The sequence below is a fragment of the Trachemys scripta genome, chromosome 2 (assembly GCF_013100865.1).
Source record: "Trachemys scripta elegans isolate TJP31775 chromosome 2, CAS_Tse_1.0, whole genome shotgun sequence".
NCBI classification, from domain to species: Eukaryota; Metazoa; Chordata; order Testudines; family Emydidae; genus Trachemys; species Trachemys scripta.
In genome coordinates this window covers 278,518,971-278,529,294 of record NC_048299.1, presented here as the reverse complement: position 1 = coordinate 278,529,294, position 10,324 = coordinate 278,518,971, and the positions used below count along the sequence as shown (strand labels likewise).

At 49.7% G+C, this 10,324-nt stretch overlaps 1 protein-coding gene across 2 annotated transcripts; it reads left to right on the top strand.

The window, feature by feature from the left end:
* The first annotated feature begins 6,073 nt into the window (after positions 1-6,073).
* MAFA (MAF bZIP transcription factor A) lies at positions 6,074-9,368 on the top strand. Of its 2 annotated transcripts, XM_034763720.1 has the most exons (2): positions 6,349-6,933; positions 7,021-9,368. In XM_034763720.1, exons 1-2 carry the CDS (start codon positions 6,497-6,499, stop codon positions 7,388-7,390), a joined length of 807 nt encoding a protein of 268 aa, XP_034619611.1. In that variant the 5' UTR covers positions 6,349-6,496; the 3' UTR covers positions 7,391-9,368. The 2 variants fall into 2 exon arrangements, with proteins under 2 accessions (XP_034619612.1, XP_034619611.1); XM_034763721.1 differs by having other exon boundaries at positions 6,074-9,368.
* The last annotated feature ends 956 nt before the right edge of the window (positions 9,369-10,324 follow it).

The following is a 10,324-nucleotide window of genomic DNA, read 5'->3' as shown; positions in this document are numbered from 1 at the left end:
CTCTGGACTTCGTAGATTACCAGGCCAGAAGGGACCATTGTGATCAGCTCGTCTGACCCCCTGTGTGACAGCCCAGAGAACTGCCCCCAAGTCATTCCTATGGCAGGTCTTTTAGAAAAACAGCCAGTCTGGATTTTAAAATGGTCAGTGATGGAGAATCCACCATCACGCTTGGTACATTGTTCCAATGCTTAATTACCCTCACTGTTAAAAATGTACATCTTATTTCCAGTCTCAATTTGTCTCGCTTCATCTTCCAGCCGTTGGATCATGTTAGACCTTTTCTCTGCTAGATTGAACAGCCCATTATCAAATATCTGTTCCCTGCGTAGGTACTTACAGACTGTGATCAAGTCACCCCTTAACCTTCTCTTTGTTAAAGTACATAGATTGAGCTCCTTGTTGGGTCTATCACTATAAGGCAGATTTTTAATCCTGGAATCCTTTTCGTGGCTCTTCTCTGAACCCATTCCAATTTATCAATCTCCTCCGTCAATTGTGGGCACCAGAACTGGACACAGGATTCCAGCAGCGGTCACTCCAATACCAAATAAAGAGGTAAAATAACCTCTCTGCTCTTACTCAAGATTCCCGTTTCCACATCCAAGGATCGCATTAGCTTTGTTGGCCACAGCGTCACACTGGGAGCTCAGGTTCACCTGATTATTCACCACAATCCCCAAATCTTTTTTGAGAGTCCCTGCTTCCCAAGATAAAGTCCTCCGTCCTGAAACCATGGCCTGTGTTCTTTGTTCCTAGACGTATATATTTACATTTACCCAGATTAAAGTGCATATTGTTTGCTTGGCCCCAGTTTACCAAGCGTCGGTGACCTGAGCTCTTCATTATTTACCTCTCCCTCAATTTTTGTGTCATCTGCAAACTTTATCAGGGATGATTTTGTGGTTTCTTTCAGGTCATTAACAAAAATGTTAAATAGCAGAGGGCCAAGAGCCGATGATGATGACCCACGTAAAATTACATTTTGAGACCTATCAGTTAGTCAGCTTTTAATCCATTTAATGAAGGGATTAATAGCTTATGCGGTACTCTTGATTCTGATTTCTCCTGCTGTCTCTTTACGTGCCCAAATACTGTAGCTAATGTTCCAAAGCTCCAGTGAATAATGCTTCAATTGGAGCGGGGCGTGCTCAGTGTTGTGCCGAACTACCCTAGAATTGTCCATTTGAAATGGCTTTTGAGAGCTGTTCTGATTTGTAATTCGTGTGGGTGGAACGGCACAGACTGGGCAGCTCCGGAGAGTGGATTTCTGGGGAAGGAGGCAGGCCTTTCTGGGACGCTGCTGCACCCCATCTGCAGGGCCGGTGCTACCATTTAGGCAAACGAGGCGGTTGCCTAGGACGCCAAGATTTGGGGGCGCCAAAAAGCGGTGCCCCCAATTTGTTTTTTACAGCGTTCCTATGCCGCCTCCTCCCCGAGCGCACGATCGGCGCTCCACTTCTCCCGCCTCCCAGGCTTGCGGTGCCAATCAGCTGTTTGGCCCCGCAAGCCTGGGAAGGGAGGAGAATTAGAACGGGGGCGGTGTGCTCGGGGAGGAGGCGGAGCAGAGGTGAGCTGGGGTGGGGAGCTGCTGCATGGCTACCCGGTGGGGGGTAGAGCTGCCGCAGGGGGTGCCTCAAGGCAGACAGGGGGGGCGGGGAGCTGCCACAGGGTTGCAGGGGGGGGGCGCAGGGTGGAAGTTTTGCGAAAAACTTCCTTGCACCGGCCCTGCCCATCTGCCAGAAGATCTTGTACTTTGTAAACTAGGGCTTGTCTTTTTGTTCTGTGTTTGTACAGCGCCTAGCATAATGGGGTCCTGCTCCATGACTGGGGCTCCTAGCTGCTATGGTTAAACAAATAATACATCCCCATAATACAGCAGCTTGTAGCATTAATTGAAGAAAACCCATCCCTGCGCCCACCCTCCATTGCAGTTGCTAAAGACAAGGAGAGGTTGGGTTTTTTGGAACAAATCCCAGGAATCCGAGGAGAAGAGAGAACAAAGATCCTTCCTCCTGCACCTCACCCCAGCTGAGGTTGGAATCGGGCTTCTTGCAGGATCGCAGCTCTGGCTCACAGAGCCAACCAAGCGCTGCGTCCTCCTTTGCTGAGCCAGCAGGAGCCGTGCAGAGCCTGTCTGAGCTGCAGGCCTTTGCTTTGCAGATATCTCACTCCGTATCAAGGGGCGAGTGACAACCGCGAGGCGGGGGCGCTTCTTCCTCTCTGAATCCAGGCCAGCCCGTCGGGTGGGCTTAGGACAGAGAGCCCTTATTTTTAAAAGCCATTTGAGTGTTCTTCAGGAACGCTTCTAAACAACACAGCCTGCAGCAGCGCTATTGTCGGGCTGTCTTGGGGCCGCTAAGGTAGGATACCGGAGTATTGTTTTAAAGGAATACTGCTGAGCTGGGATCTTGCAAGGTTACTGGAGTGGCTGCATCGTTAGACTCTGCAGGGATCGGACGGACTGTCGCTGGGCTTTCATATCCCAGTGAGCCTTAGGAACGTAGGAATTGCCAGGCTGGTTCATCTAGTCCAGTATCTTGTCTCTGACACTGCCCAGCACTAGATGCATCAGAGGGATGTACTAGAAATGCCACAGTGGACAGCTATGGACAGTGGAACAGGGAGGTCGTGGAAGCTCCTTCACTGGAGGTTTTCAAAAGGAGGCTGGTGAGCCGTCTGTCTGGGGTGGTTTAGACATAACAAATCCTGCAGCTTGGCAGGGGTTAGACTAGGTGATCCTTGTGGTCCCTTCTAACCCTGTGATTCTAACCTGATAAAGGAATTTCCCTCCTGATTCTCATCAGTTAGTGATTGGTTTATATCCTAAAGCTTGCAGAGATCATTCCTTTATGTTTAATCTGACCTCAGGTGACTACTCTCCAGTCCTTTTTTGGATCCTGCCTGGCTCCTGACCTTGGTGATATCATGGTGCAGTGAGTTCCACTGGCTAACCAGGAACTGAATGAAAGTGTTTCCTTTTAGCCATTTCAAATTTTCTGTCTTCAGTGTCATTGGACATCCCCTTGCTCTTGCATACGAGAGACTAAACAGGAGGCGCGCCCAATTCACCACTTTTCTCTCATTCTTTATTTTCCAAACCTCTATTGTGCCCCTTCTTATTTGTCTCCCTCTAAACTAATCTGTCCCCATCTTTTCAATCCCTTTTAATCTTCAATTCCTTTAATCTATTAATACTTTAGTGTTCTTCCATCTGTAGATCTCAAAGCACTTTATAAAGCTGGGTATCTCATTATTCCCATTGCATAGGAGGGGAAACCGAGGCACAGCAGTGCAGTGACTCTCACAGGGTCACGCAGCCATTGGGCAGCAGAACTGGATGTAGCACCCAGTTCTCCTGACTCCCAGTTCTCCTCTCCTTGCCAGTCATTCTGTCCCCCTGGTTCTCCTCAGTGCACCGCAGTATATGGCAGAGCAGAAACTACCCAGCTCTTTCACCGTGTGGACAACTTTGCAAGTTTAAGAGCCCTCAAGGGACCATCAGCCCCCTCTCCCACAGTCCCCTGCTCTATGGTTTTCAATATGTTTTGTTCATGGACCACCATGGTGAGCTCTGAAGCTCACCTGTGCAGCATGGATCATGGCTGGAGAATGGATAAGCTACATAAACAGTCCAGAGGACCCTGCACCTTCCAGTAGTGATCATAGAATCATAGAATATCAGGGTTGGAAGGGACCTCAGGAGGTCATCTAGTCCAACCCCCTGCTCAAAGCAGGACTAATCCCCAACTAAATCATGCCCTCTGCAGTGTTCATGCCATGACTATAACCTGGCTTGGGACACACTGTGCTGGGATAATTTTCCTCCCTCAGGGTGGGATCCTTTCCCTAAATTGTGGAGAAACTCTATAGTAAGGTCAGACCTGGGAACTTCTGGTCATCTTCCCATGGACGCGCTTCCAGCCCCAAACCCTCAGTGCAGGCCAAGGGCTCCCTCCCCAAGCATGGTTGCTGGGAGCAGAGTCCAGGTACGCTCCTGATTGGCCTCTCTGACACCAGGACCCCACCCCGTTGCTCGTTCTGCCCAGCCTGCAGGGTGGACTGGGCACATGCATGGAACGAACGGGCACTCTTCCTGGAGCAGTAACGGACAAGGTCTCTGGGCCTTCACGCTGGGGTTCGGCCCCTGATCCTGACTCAGCTGTGTGGTGTGGGCAAAAAGAGATGAATCCCGACCTCGCCGGGGCAGCAGTGTGAAACGAACAGTGAATCGCCCCACTTGGAAATCCTGCCGTTATCTCTGTGAACTGACACTGGTGAGGGGAATGGGAACTGCGTGGCTGTGTTATTTCCCCCCTGGCTAAATCTGGGGCTGTGGGATTTTGGCCAGTGGCTAGAGGATTTTTGGCATGGAATTTGGGGGCGTGCCAGCCAGCCGCACCAGGGGAGCGGGTTTGGTGCTGGCCCAGGGAACGTGGGATTGATGGAGAGACAACGAGCCCTGCAGCGGGCTGGGTTGTTAGACTCTAATTCATGCGAAATCTGACACTGCAGATATTTGAAATCAATAAGCCATGTTCTGGGTTTTTCCCTTCTTTTTTGAGGGAGGGTTTTTCCTTTTGCTTGGCCGAGGCCTGGTAGGAAAGCTACAATTTGCTGAGAGCAAAGGCAGGGCATTTTAACCAGCTTATGACAACCCCAACGAACCCCCCTGCCAACACGTATGACATGGGAACTGCCTACCCTCAGAGGGGGAAGCCTTTGGTTATTGCAGTTTGTCAGCCTGTATGTACTGGTTGTGGGATTTGAGGCAGGTGGACTGGACCTGTGTGTGTGTGTGTGTGTGTAGGCAGGGCCTATATGTATCCCTGGGCTGCTTGCTGTCCTTTGGGGTACTGGGAAAAAATACCATGTCGGGGTGTGTGTCAATTGGTGTGGCACCTAGTGTGTATTGAAATGTCTTGGATGTGTGCAATTTGTGGGTATTAAGATGTATGTGATATCTCCCAGTACACCTATGGAGCTAGATGCAATATGTGTATTGAAGTTTGTGTTTTTATTGTACAGAGCTCCAGGAATGCAGAGGTAGGTGTGCGTGTGTGGGGGGGAGGATGCATTGCCCTGCCATGTGCACCTGTGTTGTGGTGTGTGGTTTGCAAGTCATTTTTACATCCCCATAGATGCGTTGGGAGAACTGTGTATAATTATTATGGGTAACAGCATCACAAACGTGGACACACTTGGGGTATGCCTCCCTGCTTATGTATTTGTGTTGGGGTGGGGGTGGGGGAGTGGCATGAGGATGGGTTTGTAGGGGGGGGGGGAGGAAGAGTTGCATTGACCTTTCCTGCGGGTGCACAGCAAGGTTAAAAAGTGAAAACCCAGTTTCTGTCCTGGTAAAGGAGCAGAACTGGCTCTGAAGGGCCCAGAAATCTGTCTTTATTGTCAAACTTATTTCTTCCCGTTGCCCCGGGGGCTGATGAATTCAAAGGGAGACTGTTATTAGACTAGATCTTTGCATACAGTAAAATAAAAATGCCTGGGCTTGTGGCATGCATTTAAGGCTAAACTAATTGTTCAGAGAATCTCCGTGTGCCAGGAGCCCTGGGCTCTGGATTTGCTGTGGGAAGTGGGGGGGCTGGGAAGCAGCCCCTTGCACTAGAGTAGAGTCCTAGCTCTGTTTAGGCTATTCCCGTGCATGGCCACTGGAGGGACCTTTCCCTGCCCTCCCTTTCCCCTCCCTTACAGCTGTTCCCGCAGGAGACTGACAGCTGGCCCTAGGGTTGCTATAGGGATAGGCAAATTACACTGGCTGTTATAGGTGGGGAGGCGGCTGCCCCCGCCCGGGGAGGCGGGGCCAGGCATTGCTCCCTATAAAAGGCAGAGTGCTCCATTCAGCACTTCAGTACTGGCAAAGCGGGAGCGGCGCCCGTGGGCGGTGCCGCAGCTGAGCGTGGGGCGCAGGGGACGGGGGCCACAGGCAGAGACCCCCCTCGGTGGCGATTGCCCAGCGTTGTGTCCTGGCGGGGGGGGCATTGCACTGAGCCTCGGGGGGAAGAGGGCTGCTGCCCCTTGCCTGCAGAGCCGGGGGCGCGGGGGGTGGCAAGGCACAGAGCGGGGGGCTCTTGTCTGCAAAGCCAAGCCGGAGGCGAGAAGAGCGAGGCGGGCACCGAACTGCCCCCGGTGCAAGAGCAGTTGCCCACGGTGCGGGGACCAGGCGCGGCCCCGCTCCGATCCGGATTCCCCGGCAGCGCAACTTTTCTCCGAAGCCGCCCCCCCGAGCTCGGCTCTGTTGCTTTCTGCCTGCGGCTCCCCCCCATGCGCCGGGTGCAACTTTCCCCGCCGAGCCTTTGAAGGGCACAACCAACTCGATCTCTTTAGTAACCCGGCCCCGTCCCAGCTCCCGCCGGAGGCGAGCGAGCGGCTCCCCGCTTTGCAGGCGGGCTGCGCCGGGGAGACCCCGGGCCCCTCGGGCGGGCGCAGCCGAGCCCCCGCCGGGCAGGGCCAGCCCCGCGCCGCCGGTGCATGGACTGAGATGGCCTCGGAGCTGGCCATGAGCGGCGAGCTGCCCACCAGCCCGCTGGCCATCGAGTACGTCAACGACTTCGACCTGATGAAGTTCGAGGTGAAGAAGGAGCCGCCCGAGGCCGAGCGCTTCTGCCACCGCCTGCCCGCGGGCTCGCTCTCCTCCACCCCGCTCAGCACCCCCTGCTCCTCGGTGCCTTCCTCGCCCAGCTTCTGCGCGCCCAGCCCCGGCGGGCAGCCGGGCCCCGGAGCCGCCCCGCACCCGGGCAGCGCCGGCAAGGCGCCGCTGGAGGATCTCTACTGGATGTCGGGCTACCAGCACCCGCTCAACCCGGAGGCGCTGAACCTCACCCCGGAGGACGCGGTGGAGGCGCTGATCGGCAACCCGCACCCGCTGCACGGCTACGAGGGCTTCCGCGGCCAGGGCTTCCCCGGCGAGGAGGCGGCCCCGGCCGGGCACCACCACCACCACCACCCGCACCACCACCACCACCACGCGGCGCACCCGCACCACCCGCACGCGGCGCACCCGCACCACCACCTGCGGCTGGAGGAGCGCTTCTCGGACGAGCAGCTGGTCAGCATGTCGGTGCGGGAGCTGAACCGCCAGCTGCGGGGCTTCAGCAAGGAGGAGGTGATCCGCCTCAAGCAGAAGCGGCGCACGCTGAAGAACCGGGGCTACGCCCAGTCCTGCCGCTACAAGCGGGTCCAGCAGCGGCACATCCTGGAGAACGAGAAGTGCCAGCTGCAGGGCCAGGTGGAGCAGCTCAAGCAGGAGGTGTCCCGGCTGGCCAAGGAGCGGGACCTGTACAAAGAGAAGTACGAGAAGCTGGCCGGCCGCGGCTTCCCCCGGGAGCCGCCCCCCCAGGCCGCCCCCAAAGCCTCGGCCGAGTTCTTCATGTGAACGGGGAACGGGGGGGTCCTCGCCCTCCCCAGCTCCCCCCGGGACTCGCCCGCCGTGTACATAGAGGGGCTGGCGGCTGTACATAGACTCGTGTTTGTGTGTGTGTCTCCGGGCTGCCCACAAACTCCCCAAGCAGGCGCGCACCCCGTGCAGGGCCAGGTCCCCCCCGCTTGCGTCTCCTTCCCTCTCCGCCGGGGCTGCCCACCAACGCCTCCGTGCCAGCCGGAGCCCCGGGGTCCTGCCCCTTGCAAGAGCCCCGCGACTTCCCCCAGCGCATCCTCCGGCAGTTGTGCGTCTCTAGGCAAAGAGCGAGCCCGAGCTGGGACTTGAACCCCAGCAAGGTGCGAGCCGCCTCCAAACACCGTCACACGCTCACTCCTGAGTCTTAAAACATTGTGATCCCGAAAACTTTAAAAAAAAAAAAAAACAACCCCCCCCACCAGACAAAGCTTTGGCTGGTGGGAAAGACAAACTGAACTTTCAAAGACTTGAAGCAATAGGGGAAAAAATGAGCAAACCTCTGAATTTTTTTTTTTCTCCTGGAAAACTGGGTAACCAACCAAAATCGTTTGGGGAGAAAAAGTGCATCATAATGAAATCCTCCTATATCCTCTTCTTAATAATCGTACTCCTTCATAAAGCAGCATCCAAGGAACTCTGCAACTTAGCTGTGGTTCTTAGAAGACTTTTTAAGCAATCCTGCATGCAGGACATGTATGGTATTTCAATAATCTCCCCTTCTTTTCTACTAGAACAGATGAAGAAAACGCATGATCCAGTTTTTTTTTTCTTGGTAATATTTTTGTTTGTTTTTTTCCCAACGGTCAGTTTTTAGTTTGCAGCACTCTTTTTGGGTGCATCTTAAATAACAAATAGTCTTAACATGTTTGCAAAGTGATGTTTTCTCTCTCAGTGGAACAGTGCAGCAAAACACTCACAAAAGGGACTGGAATATATATCTTGGGACTTCAGACTCCAAAAAAGAGTTGAGTTTACCTGCTTTTTATCTCCTTCCTTTTCTTACTAATAATTCTTGTTGTTGTTTTAAAAAGGAAACCTGAGCCAGACGTAACTTATTTAAAGGTGTCCACTTGTACATATGTAGAATTTAGTTAGTTTTTTGCCCCCTTTTTTTTTTCTGAGCCTATATTTTGCTTGGTGATTTAAGAAAAAAAAAGCTTAAAAAAAATCACAAGTCTTAATGAAAGTTTGTATGTAATAGCATGCAAATAATATAAGAATTAATTAATTTAATTATGTTGAAAAAGCCGAATGCACTATATACAGGAATCAATTGGATTAAATAATGCTGTTTTATAGAGATTTAAAATTATCTATGCTGTTAAAAATATTGGAAAAAAGTTAACATTCTAAGATGACCTGAAAGGCAATATAGTAATATATGGACTGCAATCAGTTGGCTGCTATATCACTATGCACCAGATTTATTTATTAACCCCTGGGAAACAATATTATTTTAACCTTGATGATTTTAAAAAAGAAAAGAAAATGCACATGGCTTTTCTTTTTTTGCAAGAAATAATCTTGCAATTACGCTTTGTGTGAAAGTAAAAAAAAAAAATGCATAGCAGTTAGGGTTTTTAACAAGTTACTTATTTTAAAAAAGGAACTCTTAGGGAAAACTGTAAAAGTCTTAAAAACAAACAAACCACGTGTGAACTTTGGCAACTGGTGCATTTTAGGTGCTGCTTGTGCAAAGCATTTTAAATAACCAGTTTGTTTCAATTTCTGATGGTTTTAACTGTGTTGCATCAAGATAGAACTTGTATTCATCTAGAGCTTCAGTTAAGTCTTTTTATATAAACTGCTGTTGAGCCTTGTGGGCTATTGCAACCTCAAAAACACCTATATCTTTTTTTTGTTTGTTCTTTGAATTGTTTCCTTTGTGTTCAGGCATCAATGCAAAAATTCATTTTAGCTTTCATTTGCTACGGACGAACGAAAAATAAATCTCTTTAGACATACCTATCTTTTTTTGCCTTCCTAGTTTTTGTAGGGAGGGGACATCATTTGAAATTTTTGCACTGGTGACAGTGGTGATTGTCTCTTTCGGATTAGATGTTTGGGGGAAATGAAAGCACACTCGTTTCTTTGCTTTGTGTACCAGAATGAAATGTGATGGATTAATCCAAATGTGAGTTTGAGTTTAAATACAAAGGCAGGGAAATATATGCAACTGCAAACCTTGGACTGAATGAATAGTTAGGAAATTATTTTAACTTTGTTTTGGTGGCTATAGATGAAACAGTGTACACTCCCACATTAAAAATTCGTTTTCCAGTTTAAAAAATTAACCAAAGAAATTGATATATTTGGAAAGCATGGTAAAAATGGACACTTTTTTTTAACAAATGCATCAATATTTTGTCCATTTTTAAAGATGCACTTTCTTATTCTTCTGCGTAATGTTTAGCTTTCTAGTTTAGTTTAAAGGGCAGCACTTTAAAAATACAGTTGGTGTGTTTGGAGAAGCAAGATATTAATGGTAAAAAAAAATACGTTTAGGCTCATAATTTTTCTTCCCAAGTTTTCCTCTGAGGGAAAAATTTTGAAAACATTTTAGTGCTATTTCTGGTACTTTTTCATTTCCAAAGATTTGGTGTGAAATAATTTTAAAACCTCACAGTTGATTAGCCTGATTTATTTTTTGTTTAAATGCTGAAAATTTAAATTTTGAGAGAGATTCGTTGGAATTAAGTGGTGGTTTTACACTTTGAAAGAAAAAAAAATCAGAAACACTTTATCTGAATCATTCAATAGATGGGATATGCTTTATTTAAAAAGTTTGTTTTTAAAAAGGACTATTAAATTGAACAGCTTTTAAGTGCATGTTTTACATCTCCATTTTAATTTTCAGAGTCCTGAGATTTAGAATGATAAAGGATTTGATCAGAAATTGGAGCATTTTTTCCG

What these genes read in the sequence shown, in the direction of transcription:
- MAFA (XM_034763721.1), top strand. Translation starts at nt 6,497, where the DNA reads ATGGCCTCGGAGCTGGCCATGAGCGGCGAGCTGCCCACCAGCCCGCTG.